General features: G+C 39.6%; 1 protein-coding gene across 3 annotated transcripts; it reads left to right on the forward strand.

Annotated features, from left to right (window-relative positions):
• The first annotated feature begins 53 nt into the window (after positions 1–53).
• CMPK1 (cytidine/uridine monophosphate kinase 1) lies at positions 54–11,821 on the forward strand. 3 transcript variants are annotated; one of them, XR_013987446.1, is made up of 7 exons: positions 54–381; positions 4,139–4,285; positions 5,621–5,773; positions 6,637–6,713; positions 6,798–6,894; positions 8,372–9,193; positions 11,678–11,821. XR_013987446.1 is itself a non-coding variant. In XM_081009579.1 (6 exons), exons 1-6 carry the CDS (start codon positions 190–192, stop codon positions 8,411–8,413), a joined length of 708 nt encoding a protein of 235 aa, XP_080865705.1. In that variant the 5' UTR covers positions 54–189; the 3' UTR covers positions 8,414–11,821. The 3 variants fall into 3 exon arrangements, 2 of the variants coding, with proteins under 2 accessions (XP_080865705.1, XP_080865706.1); XM_081009579.1 differs by having other exon boundaries at positions 8,372–11,821; XM_081009580.1 differs by lacking the exon at positions 54–381 and adding an exon at positions 409–646 and having other exon boundaries at positions 8,372–11,821.
• Positions 11,822–12,966: the final 1,145 nt, after the last annotated feature.

The raw sequence follows: 12,966 nt of genomic DNA on the forward strand, positions 1-12,966 counted from the left end.
GCGCCCCGCCCCTCCCTGCCCGCCATGTCGCCCCTCCCCCAGCAGCAGCGAGAGTGACCGGGCGGGAACCCGGAAGCGCTTTCCCTTCCCGGTGACACCTCAGCAGCCACCTCAGCCGGAGGAGTGAGGTGGCGTCGGGACAGTTAGCGAGCCCACCATCCTGCCGGCGCGGCGCTTCCCCCCCGGCGTATGTTCTGTCGCTGCCTCTTGGCTTCCGCGGCTCGTGTCGGTCCCTCGGCTCCTCGGCTGGGCGCGGCGGCGGCGTCCTTGGCTTCTTCCGCCCCTTCCCCTCGCTTGCTGCTCCTCATGAAGCCGGTGGTTGTGTTCGTTCTCGGCGGGCCTGGCGCCGGAAAGGGGACCCAGTGCGCCCGCGTTGTGGAGGTAAGGGACGGAAAGGGCACCTCGTCTCTTCTCCCTCTTTCTTCCCTCCGCGATAGAACTACCATGCCTAGCAAGCAGCGCGCCCTTAGAAGCGCCCTAGTCCCTGTCAACCGGCGCCCAGAGGATGATGGGGGTTGTAGTTGTGACCGACTTGGCTTGTGGCCCTCGAGATTCTCAAAAGGTTTGGACCCGACTTGATACCGGTGGGATCAAATATGCTACGAGTCTGGTGTTGAGGCTCGGAGCTAGAAATAGCAGTTGCACGGTAAGCAGGGCAACGGATCGTATAAGATACACGTGATAACACGTGATAATAAAAGACTCTTTTCTTTTCAACAGAAAAAATAAATAAATAAGCAAAAGCTGTAGACGGCTCAGGGATGCTTCAGGGGAAGGTATTCCACAGTCAGGCACAGAAAAGGACAGATCCTCGGTAACTAAGCAGGTGCTTATGGAAGGAGGTGGTGGTTATATTGCGGGCTAGAAAAAGCTTGGGTTCAATGCGCATCTAAACCTCTGGTATGATTGTTTCTGTTAGTAACTTATGAAGATCCTATGTATGGAGGGTAAAGAGGGGGGAAAGCAATTTTGTGCACCTTTGCATTCATTCTTTAATTGGGGAATGGTTCAAGCTATTCAACTCTCATGGCTTCCAACTAATTGAAAGAATCTTCATAATCAATAAGCTGCTGGTCTTAAGATTCATTGGGAGATGCTGTTGGGTTTAAACCGACTTGAGTTTGTAGTATAAGTATGCCCCTAAGTTCTAGAAACTCGCATCAAGGTGTAAAACCATGTCCACCTTCAAGGCTACAATTACACGTTGAGGGGGGATGAGGCAAGTACACACAGCACTTCTGCCTTAGAAAGCTTGTTGGGAAGAACCAAGGAGTGGTCTACTTAAGCCTCTCTCTCTTGAGGCAGGCAGGGTTTCCTTTGCAGGCTTGGAGACCGCAAACATAACTTGTTAAAAATAAGGGTTGGTATGAGTCCCAAATTTTGTGGCACTATAAAACCGTAAAAGTCCAATTTATGCTGAAATCAAAAGTTGGCAACACAATTAGGTCATAAATGGTACAAATGCATGTTGAGTTATGTGTTCTAATACCTTATTCCACTCTGAATGTAACCTTTTCTGTAATCTGTGGTGATCATGAAAGCATACATTGTGGCTCAGTGCTTAATCCTTCGGTTTAGCTTTCAACTTAATCAATTGAAACAAAAAATACGATTTTGACTAGTTTCTCAGTACCATTGCAGTACTACTAATGGTAATCTTACACCACATACAGTCATGAGCAAAGGAAGGAATAAGGCATAGGTCACATGTCAGAATGATTCTTAGTAATGACTTACAGCTTGGGTGTGGCTCCCAACTGTAAAACTACTTGCATTGCGTCACTAAGATCCATTATTTGTATTGGCAAAATGCTGACCAGAAAAGATTGTCTTACAAGGCAAGGAATGCAGTACACATTTTACCCCAGCCTTTTAAGATCCTCATAACTGAGGATTTTTGCTATCCAGTATATGAAGGAGAGAACACAATTTTGCCCTTGCTGCAAAAGTGCCCTCAAGTGCAGTAATTTACTTGTCTGAATAGGTATGACCAGAAAAAACTCTGATGTATATAGGATAAAGTAAAGGGTTGCACTTTGGAATACAATCTGTTCCCTGCTTTGGATGACATCACTATTTTGAAATAAGTGAAGCAAAGACAAGACTTTCCATATACAACAATGTCGTATCTTTCATTTCAGTCCTGGCTACATTTCCAGCCCTGTCTTAAATGTTGCACAGCAGAATGTCACAGGATTGTTACCTTACTTATCTAATTACATCATACAGCCACCACATTACAATTATCTGGGTGGTTGTAAAAATTGAGGTCTACAGTTGCACTCTCTGCAAATATAGTGAATTCTGGAAGTGGAGTAAATGGCTCTATACAGGCAGTAGGGCACATTTATTTCAGTGCAGTGCTTTCAAGAAAGTATACATAAAATTGCATCTTAAGATTTTTTTTAAAAAGTTTAATGTATTGTACAAAGCAGTTAAGTCAGAATATGCTAACTGAGTTGTGGGTTAGATTTACGGGTACATAAATGGGTGCCAAATAGAGATTTATTTCTGCCTGTTCTCTTCTATAGAAAATGTTTTTAAAACCATAATCCTCAACTGCAGACAGAAATACTGCATGCTGGTGTGAGGGTTTTCAGGGTAAAACTTCTTATGAAAAGCTTTGATTTAGGTTATAGCTTCTGTAGGTAATATTAGGAATAACAGACTTATTATTTATATACAACATTAGTTTAAAATATGTAGTAAGGCTATGGAGCACACCACTAGGATCCTTTGAGAGATATCAGTATGCAAAATTTTGCCTTGATGTTTTACAAAATAACATACATTTCACTGAGATTTAGGTGAATGTGTACAGTATTCCTAACATCGTCTTCTAGCATAACTTTCCTTTAGCCCTCTGTTGGTGGAACAGGAATTCAATGAAATTGTTCCTGCTTTGGCATCTGTTGGGTTGGTGTAACATCTACATATTGTGCTAGCCAAATTAACGTTCTAAATTCAGAGCAGTAAACAGTAATTATATAAACAAGCAGAAACTTATGGTGCAATTACACCCACACCCACACACCCTGCTCTTTAGCCAGGTGGCTTACAGAGCAGTAAAAGCAAGGCAAGGTAGACTCCTGCCCTCAGGCTTGCAATGTAAAAGATGCATCAGAAAAAGAAAATGGAGAGGAAGGAAGGAAGGAGAAAATAAGCAAGCTTGGATAACAATTCTAAGTTACAAGTTCCTATAATGATTAGTTAGGATGGAAGCAGTACAGGAAGAGGAGAAACCAAAATCTACTGCTCTCCATTGCCTTGCATCCTTTCTCTTTTTCTGCTACAGCTTGATGGAATGATTCTGTTCAGGTGACAGTAGTATTTGATAACACTTGTAACAAAATGATAACCTTATTTTCTGTTAATTGTTCAGAAGTTATCAATTGCTATTAACAGTTATGATTGTTGCATGCTACTTTCAAATTCAGAGGCACAATGTTTCTGAATACTAGTCACTGGAGAGCAATGTTGGAGAGGTCTACAGGCCAATTGATGCGCGTCCAGTTGACACATGACCTTGCACATGTGCATCCACACAACCTGGAAGTGGCTGGGAAAGGGAGGGGGGCAGGCTTAATGTGTGCTTCACCAACAGCAGGGGAGTCAGGAAAACAACCCTTGTGCAAAACAGTCGTTGCCTATATTGTCCTTCCTACTGTACTTGTGGGTTGGCCACTGTGGGAAGCAGGATACTAGTCTAGATAGGTCCCTTGTCTGATCTGATGGGGCTGCCCTTATATTCTTAACATTGCCAGCTTTCCTTGACACCTGGATTGAATTGTGAGTCATTTGTCCAAGTGAGCTTGCTATAAGGGAAATTCAGCGTATTTTAAAATCCTGTTGATTACATGAAGGTGTTGAGGAAATGGAAAACATATTAACTAATAGGTTTCTGCAAAGTTCCATAGAGGAAATAACTCCAACAAATGTGAGAGTTCTTACAAAGTTACATATTAAACTTTGGTGAGGGAGCCTAAAGGAAAATGTTCTATGCATATGTGGATTGCATGTTTTCTTTTAGTAATAGTGATGCATGTGGTGCATTTAAAAAGAAGAATACGTACCAATTTCATTTAAGATGTTGCTTATACTTAATTATAAGATATTTAAATGTATATTTTTCTTTTAGAAATACGGTTACACACACCTCTCAGCAGGTGACCTGCTTCGAGATGAGAGGAAGAGACCGGGCTCTCAATATGGAGAGCTCATTGAAAGTTACATTAAAGATGGAAAAATTGTTCCTGTTGAGATAACCATCAGCTTGTTAAAGAGGGTAAGATTTTAACACTGCGCTGAGTATACAGTTTTCCATGGGGAGCTATGACAAAACAAAACAAAACAGCTTAAAACAAAACCTTCATGTGGTTAGATAAAATTTGCTTTACCTTTGTTAGTAGCTAACAAAAACATGCAAGGCCGGGGGGGGGGGAGCTTTTTCAGCCTGACCGCTGCATTCCCTTGTGGGTAGTCTTCCAGGGAGGGGCACATGCACACATTCCAGCCAGGCAAAAGAACTCTCAAGAGCTGTGTGGAGCAGAACTAATGCTAAGTGGAAACCCAAGTACCAGGCAGAGAGGTCTGGAGGACTACATTCAGGCTCCAGGCCTGAGATTTCCCACCACTGTGCAAGACAGATAGATGAATTACTTTTGTACCTGTTATGTTTTTCATAAAAAACAATGCTTTTCTCTTTAGGGTTGCCAGAACCCTATGTGGAACAGAAACCAGCAGATATTTGGTCTTTATGAATACACTGATCCATTGGGACTTCTGTCTATATTATTGCACTTTATATGTTGTTAAATGCAAGATAAACATTTGATATTGTGATAAGAATATATAGAATAGTATTGTTTATGTGAATGCACAGCCGGTTACGTCTTGTGTGCTTTAGAGCCCAGAGATAGGCAAATCACTCATCTACGAAGGATGTTTTTTATTAATAAATGCTGTACTCCATTGCTGCAAGTAATTGGACTATATGGGCTATATATTTAGGATTCATTTGGCTAGAGCATGATGCGGATAATGTCAAGGTTGCAGGTTCGATTCCTGTAAGGGACAGCTGCATTTACCTGTATTGCAAGGGGTTGGACTAGATGATCCTCAGAGTCCCAATTCTGTGATTGGATCCAGAGTTGCCATTCTGTGAATGGAAGTGGCTGAGATCCTGCAAGGACTCCCTTTGGAGAAAAGGAAGGGAGAAGCAATTCTCTTTCATCCCTTTTGTAGCTCTCACTGCCATCTCCTATTCTGATCTATGAAATCCTCCGCCTTTCAGAACATCTTCTCCTCAAGTTGCAGAGTGAACAAGGAATGAGTGGAAACTGTCTCTCCCCTGTTTCCTTCTGTGTGAATGTCCCATCTATTTTATTTTTGTGGTAGACATTTGTTCATTAAAATGCTTTTCCAGTTGTGCCATAAGTATATTGGTATTAAGATAGTATGGAATTAACTTTAAGGTTGCAGGAAATGTATTTGGTACACCTATAACAGTTCACATGAAAAGCACACGTGTATTTGTAGTACAGGGGGATTATTACTTAGATGTCACAATACTATGCTTGTAGAAAATCATGTTTAATATGAGCTCTCTGTTACCCATCAGGCTATGGATGAAACTATGGAAGCCAATGCACAGAAGAATAAATTCTTAATTGATGGATTTCCCAGAAATGAAGACAATCTTCAGGGCTGGAACAAAACCATGGATGGAAAAGCAGATGTATTGTTTGTTCTCTTTTTTGATTGTGACAATGAGGTAATCACAATATCAAGACACTTGCAACTTTCCTCTGTGCTGTATGAAGAGAGACAATGAAAAATGTTCCATTGTTCCATTTCTCTTTTCCCTTCTATACATTTTGATACTAATTACAGTATGTGTTAATTGGTTCCTTCCCACAATAAGCCTAGATAATTTTGTGGCAAAATTGTCTCGCAATTACAATTAACTGACATGGTGGAAAAAAGTTCTATTGAACTGTCCCATAGCAGAAAGAAGTATTGGTTACCAGAGCACAATTAGAATTGTAGAAAGTGGGAGATATCTTTTTTCTTTTGCTTCCAGCAGTGAAGAAGTCTTTGCGAGCACTGATATTCTATAGTATTCAGGCAAAATTAATTCTTATATCAACCACCTCTTTCCCCCAGTTCTGTCATCTTGAAAAATCACTTTGTCCTTTGCATTAGATAGGGTATTCTCTTTAGGAAATAAAAGACTGCATACATTCTTGGATGCTGTACATAAACGATAGTTCAGTATATGTGTTGTATTTTGCCTGGTACAGTGAATTTCAGTGGATAATTAGACTTCAAGGGCTTTTACCACAGTATGCTAGGTCCGTTTTGGAGATGCCTTTCTGTTCTACTGATTGTGAAATGTCAGATTTCACGTTGCTGGAATAAGGTCTAAGTTCTTATTTCACTTAAAAGTTTCCAAAAGTGGTGTTATCGATATACAGCATAAGTAATTGAAGGTAAGCTGAATATATTAATGCAAAATGTTTAATATATAGCTTTAGTCTTGTACCTTAAAAAAGCCAAGTATTTTGTTTACTTTTTGTAGCTTCATGTTTTGATAGTGGCTTCATGTTTCAATAACACTTTTATTTTTGTTTGAAGGTATGTATTAACCGTTGCCTTGAAAGAGGAAAGAGCAGTGGCAGAAGTGATGACAACAGAGAAAGTCTGGAAAAAAGGTACTGTGTCCATGCATAATTTCTGTGTTAGACTTCCTTATGCTTTTCAATTTCACGACTTTGCTGTATCTTTCTTTCCCTTAGAATCCATACATATCTAGAGTCTACCAAGCCCATAATAGACCTCTATGAGAAAATGGGCAAAGTTAGGAAAGTAGATGCCTCTAAATCTGTTGATGAGGTAAGTTGTGAAGAGAGAAGGTTTGGTTTTGAATTTCTTTACATGACCTATTAACCACACACAAGCACCAGGATTTTCTTAGGGCTTAAATATCCCAACTCTTCATTGCATTTTAAATTATCTTCTTTCTCTTACATGGGGAAGATACCAGGTAAATCTGTGGTCAGCGTTAAAACAGAAATGTCTTAACGGTCAAGCAATTTACACCTATTTTCAGTTCATCAATTCAAAACAGCTACCCACATCCCAGTCACAAGCATGGCTGCACATAAGATTGAAAGTGTGTGCAGGGGGTTTCTTCAGGGCACCATGCGTACAGGAATAGGGCATGGATCCAAGTGCAGTGTACTTCATCCTACAATTGGCATGCCCTTATTGTCTAAGACAGGATGGCACAATGGTTGATGTGGTTGGCACAGTGAGACAGAGCTGCAGCAATAGCATTAGCATTGCTTCTACTTACCAGGAGGGGGAGCACTGAGGTGGCACTGAGATTGGAATTTTGAGAGCACATTGACATGAGCACTAGATTCTCTGCCAGTATGTCCATGCAGTCCTGACCTCCCTTGCCACTTTGCCCTTCCTCTTCTTGGTAAGTGTTAGTGACTTGGCTGCAGAATCCTGAGCTTGCACTCCAGGGATCACACTATAAATTTGATTGCCAGGATTGGAAGCTCCTTGAGACCCTCCATTATAGTTTCTGATTTTTGTACTGCAGATGACATTCAAATGTTCAAATCAGTGCAACCAAAAATTAGTATCAAGGGGACAATCTATATAGTGAAGACAGGCAGTTGAAATACAACTATGGCCTTCTGTCAGGAGAACAGACACCATTAGTTTCCTTCTATCCCCTGAAATCCTCTATGCACCCCCAAAATCTGCAAAAGATTTGGGACCCTTGAGCAGATAAGTAGGAGAGGGGCAGAAGTCCCATTGTGTGAGTGGAAGTTTTCTTGTGCATCACAGTATCATCCACAGGCCTCACATTAACTTCAATGACAGATATATCAGTTAGAAAATACTGATTTCACTGTCAATCCCGTCCCTTCTGTGTTTCATTGACTACCTGACTTCCAAGCTGCCTCCATCACTGCTCTAAAACGTTTACATCTGTTTTCACCTCTAATTGCCTTAGGCTGGGTGCTACATGTGCATGGTGGTAGATTGTAACTTGAATAGGCCTGTTGAACATAGTGATTATAAGAAACTCACAGTTCCATCCCTTTTAAGGCTCTGAACGCTTTGTGTTAGTGTTTGTCCTGCCTTTTTATACTATGAATGTGTTTTTAGCTTTTACTCTCTTTTAGCTTTATGTTTTAATGTGCAGTGTGTGCTTTTTTGATACATCACTTGAGTTTATTTTTTCATTTTTAAAAAGCAGCTAATAAGTGCAATAAATAATTGTTTGCAGTATTCATGAAACGTGCTTGTTGGTATAATGTAGAAAAATTATGTAATGTCTTTTCTTTTGCAGGTTTTTGGCAAAGTTGTGAAGATCTTTGATAAAGAAGGCTAGTTCTCTACTTGAACACTGTTTTCAAACTTGCTTGAATCTTGCTTTAAGAGCTGCTACTATAGTTCATTTTATAATGGTGATAAAATATGCCTTTTTAAACACTTTTGTGTTGAAAACAGTTTAAAAATGGTTAATTTGAAAGCCTGGTTTAAAATATGAGTTAGAATTAGATATGGCTTGTCATTAAGATAGATACAGTCAAAAAGATTTGCAACTGGTAAAGAACCCTAATTGCAGAACAAAAATAGTAATTAAATGCTAATCCTAGCTATTTTCAGAAAGCATCTGGTGATCCCCTTAATTTGTCTTTTCTTACTGTCCAAAGCCATGTTATTTTTTAGAATCCCGCATACTTAAATTGTAAATATAAGTAAGAGGGCCTGTTGAATTTCTTTTCAGTTTCTTTTTCTTTTAGTTTTGGACCAAATATGGGGAAATCATATGTGTTTTTTAAAAAAATATATGATATTTGCTGTTTTGAATGACAGGCAATTGCTGTAAGCAAAAGTTTTAAACAGAGTATCCCCTTTGTATTGAATAGTTCTTGTTTAGTTGGTTGCTAATAATGCAATGACCCTCATGAGGCACCCCAATATTAACCACACTACTTGGAAGTTGTCCCGTTGCTTTCACATTTTGGTGCTCCCTGTATCCCACACATGCTTGAAGGCGAAGCCTCTGAGAAAAGGAACCACACAGTATGCAGAGTGTGTGCAAGTGTGGCAAGAGGGACAGCTCCTTTTCCAGAGATAATGAGGAGCAACAGTATCTGGAAATCACGTACGTTATAGTTTATAATCGGTGGGTTGGATTCAATCTACGTTGCACTTAGGTCCCACTGAAATCAATTTGAAAAGTTTAGTCATGAGTAATTTTAATCCCATTGATTTTAATGGGAGAATGCAATCAGCAGAGCAATCCTTAACAGCTCCTGCAGGATCCATCCTGATAATCCCATTTTGCGAGTTTTGCACTGTCTATCCCCCTGAGCACAGCAGAAGCCTCCATCACAGCAAAACCAGGCAAATACATACCATCTCAGAGGGTTAGGACTGCAGCCTAACTTAAGTTGGGTCAAGCCTAGTGCATTTAGGACTGAGGATTCAGATTATGTAGGTGCTGCACACATTTAGGTGTCTGTGTATTTGCAAGTAATATGGGCATTTTGTATTTGCAGTACCCACAAGGGTTAAGAAATCAGATATTTGAAAGCAGCTATTACGGTAACATTCACTTGCGACACAACTCTAGCTGCATGATAAAATAAATCTAGAAGCTTTGTAACAAAATTATTTATTCAGTGATTTGAAGTGTATGTTTTGAGATAGGTTGGAGGGAAAATTCTTATGATTATATTTTCTGCTAAAATTGTATAACTTGGACATTTCGACTCAATTATACGCTTGATATGGTTTGACCAATATAAAAGCATACTAGATCGTTATTGTTTAAATTTAATGTGTTGCTGGTGGCAGAAATGAGTTTTTAATAACTTGATTAATTTGGATAACAAAAACATGCTGAAATGCTTGCACAACTGTTCTAATTGCACATTTCTTTAATTTAAAAATGGCATAAAAATATGGGGCTGGTTACTTAAATCTGTGGGGTTATTATTCTTTTTTCTTTTCTTAAAATGTCCATTGAATAGGATCTGGGAAATGTGATGATGCATACTTATTAGTGCACTCATTAAGGTTTCTTGTGATGGTTGCTTCATAAGCTACCATTTTAACTATGTTTACAACTATTATTTTTCCTATTTTTGTCTCTCTCTCACAGAATAGCTTTTAGTGATATATTTTGTCTTTTAATTAAAATATAATTAAGGAACTGCAATTGACTTTGGCCAGCTGAACATTTGTGCTTTGACTTCACCGGTGTTCTCAAGAAGTAGAAAGCCTAAGTGAAAATGTGCGGTATTAGGATGAGATTTTTGCATTAAAATACACCATGTTATTGAGATTAGTTGCAAAAACTTTGAAAGGTGCAGCTATTTTGTGGGGGGAATCATGGCCAACTTTTCTCAGAGCGTGTACAAACCAACACATAGTCTTATTCTAGAGAATTGGCTTTTCAGTTACTTCCCCACAGGGAAACCTTGATTGTCTGCAAAGAGAGCCCTGTATATCTGCCATAGAATCTGCTTGTTGCACAGGATTCTGGGGAGTATTTTGGTGTGCACTCACAAAGGACTTTAGGAAGGTCTGTTGCAGCCCAGCTGTTACTCCTTGCAGACTGAGTACTCCATGCAGGACACACATTCCAGGAAACCCTCTCCTGATCCATTGTTACCAGTTTTGTTTAGTTTTTCTGAGGATCCCTTAATAAGCATCTATGGAACTCTTGGTTCCTTATGACCATAGTTTGAACCACTGTTATAAATTAACATACTGCTCCTACTTGTAGTAACAATCACTAAAGCTGATTAAAATCATCATCAATTCCCCCCTTCCCCCACAAAAATCATTCTATATACATCTTTGAAAATTGGAAAATCTACTCTTCTCCCTTTCTGCTGTGAAGGACAATCTCTGCGATTTGCTTATGCCTTAGTAGACATGCTTAAGGCCTAAAATAGTGAATTTGGGAGCTGGGATCCTTCTTGTTGGTAGCTAGCTAGCTAGCTGGTGAGCATTTCCTGGAAGTGGGGATGAACCTGGTGTTTATAAGCATGCTGTGTTCTTGGACTTGTCTCTCCCAAAAAGGAAAGGTAATCTATTTGTAGTGATTGTCTGCTACAGCAGGAAGACAAAAAGGGATTCAGTGGAACTAAATTCAGGCCTGAGTCAAAGGAAACTTGAAGATGGATGGGTACACAAAGGACTTCTTCAACTGCTCAGATAGGAAACCTGTATAACCATAGTTTGTGTGCAGAATACTTCACATGCTTTGATTGTGGCATTTACTGCACTTCAATGTGCTGGGGGTAATGGATCTATGTATGTTGATCCTGTCTGTATCCTATCAAATAAGCCAACATAGTATCAAATGACCTGAAGTGTTACCAAAAAAACCTTTTAGAAAGTCCTTCCGTAAAGTTAGTCATTAGATAAGAATCCTCATTGTAGTGATATTGCGGTGTTTGAATTTTACGAATATTAATCGAAGTGAGTATGTTTTCTTGCTATGTATTCTGCTATCTGTTTGAAAACTGAAACAACTGTATTTTTTATTTTTAAAAAATATGCTACCAATATTGAATTTGGGGTTTAATCGTGTCGTTTAAACAATTGGGATTGATTCCTTTTGTCACTCTTACAGATGCCATGAATGCAGTGTTTTTCTCTCCAACCCCCCTCCCAGCGCCATTTTCTGCAACCAGAAAAAAACTGTATAATTCCATGGAGCAGCAAATTGTAAAAAAACTTCTAAAATGTACACAAATAAAATTTTGTTCTCAAATAACCTACTGGTGAATCATTGCCATTATGTGTCTGCAAAACATAGCGGCTCTACTTTAAAACACACCACTGTTTTTTGTAGGAACACATGTGGGGGAAGTAGGGCAGAGCTGTCTGAAAATCCAAACACCATCCTAGTGATATTTGTACTTGACTATAGATGGGAGGGGGGAGTGTTTGACTAGTAGCTATGCATTTTGGAAGAAAGCCCTGCTAAATGTCAAGACTCAGAACGTGGCCGTACTCATCTTCATTACTCCAGATTGCCACAAGGAGGAGTGCTTGTTTTGTATAGAATGGCTCGAGCTCGCAGGTGAGAGGTTTAGGCTCTGTACATTACTGCTAAACAAAAGTTTGTTTTAAGTGTTCACAAAGTAATGATGTGGTTCAAAGCGGGTGAATTTCCTGAGCCACGAACAATTTTTTATGGTTTTACGGACTTTTCAAGCTGCCTGTGGAATCTGCGAGAAGTCTCTAGATAAGAAATGCAAGATCAGTAAGAAGAATCAAGTGCTTCAGTGTAAGCTCTAAAGACTGCCATCCTACAGAGCCTCCAAATCACAACTTGGGAGGTTTGGTGTACTACGTGGTAGCAAGCAAGAGCAAATGCAACGGGCCAGGTACAAGTACTTCCTCCAAAACCTCCTCCAGAACAGCAGAGAGGAGGTGTTGTTTTGTCTGGGAAGTAGAAATGCTTGTGCATGCAGAATGATCAAATCAAAACAATATTGAATTTCTCCCCGTGTTCTTAGCAGTCATCAACCAGAGTGATGAATCAGTAAGAGATCTTGTGTTGCATGTCTTATGAGACTGAGCTTCAAATGAAGATCCCTTGCTTGAGTCTTGCCACTGCCATGAACTTACCATCTTTTTAAAAGCCAGTATGTCTCTGAGCCTCAGACCCTCTCTGCAATACAGAGCTAATAATACTGACCTACCTTACAAGGTTGTTGCAAAAAGTACAGTAAGGCGATTTTGTTATTGTTATTGCTATTATTGATATTAAAAGTTGTATACTACCCTTTATCCGAAGATCTCGGCAGTTCACAGCATAAAAATACAATATAAAACAGCAAAAACAAACCAACAGATGATCCTCGTGATCCATTCCAGCTCTTCAATTCTATGATTTTGTAATAACCCTCCTCT

This window comes from Podarcis pityusensis, assembly GCF_964106645.2.
Source record: "Podarcis pityusensis genome assembly, chromosome: 6".
Taxonomy (NCBI): Eukaryota; Metazoa; Chordata; class Lepidosauria; order Squamata; family Lacertidae; genus Podarcis; species Podarcis pityusensis.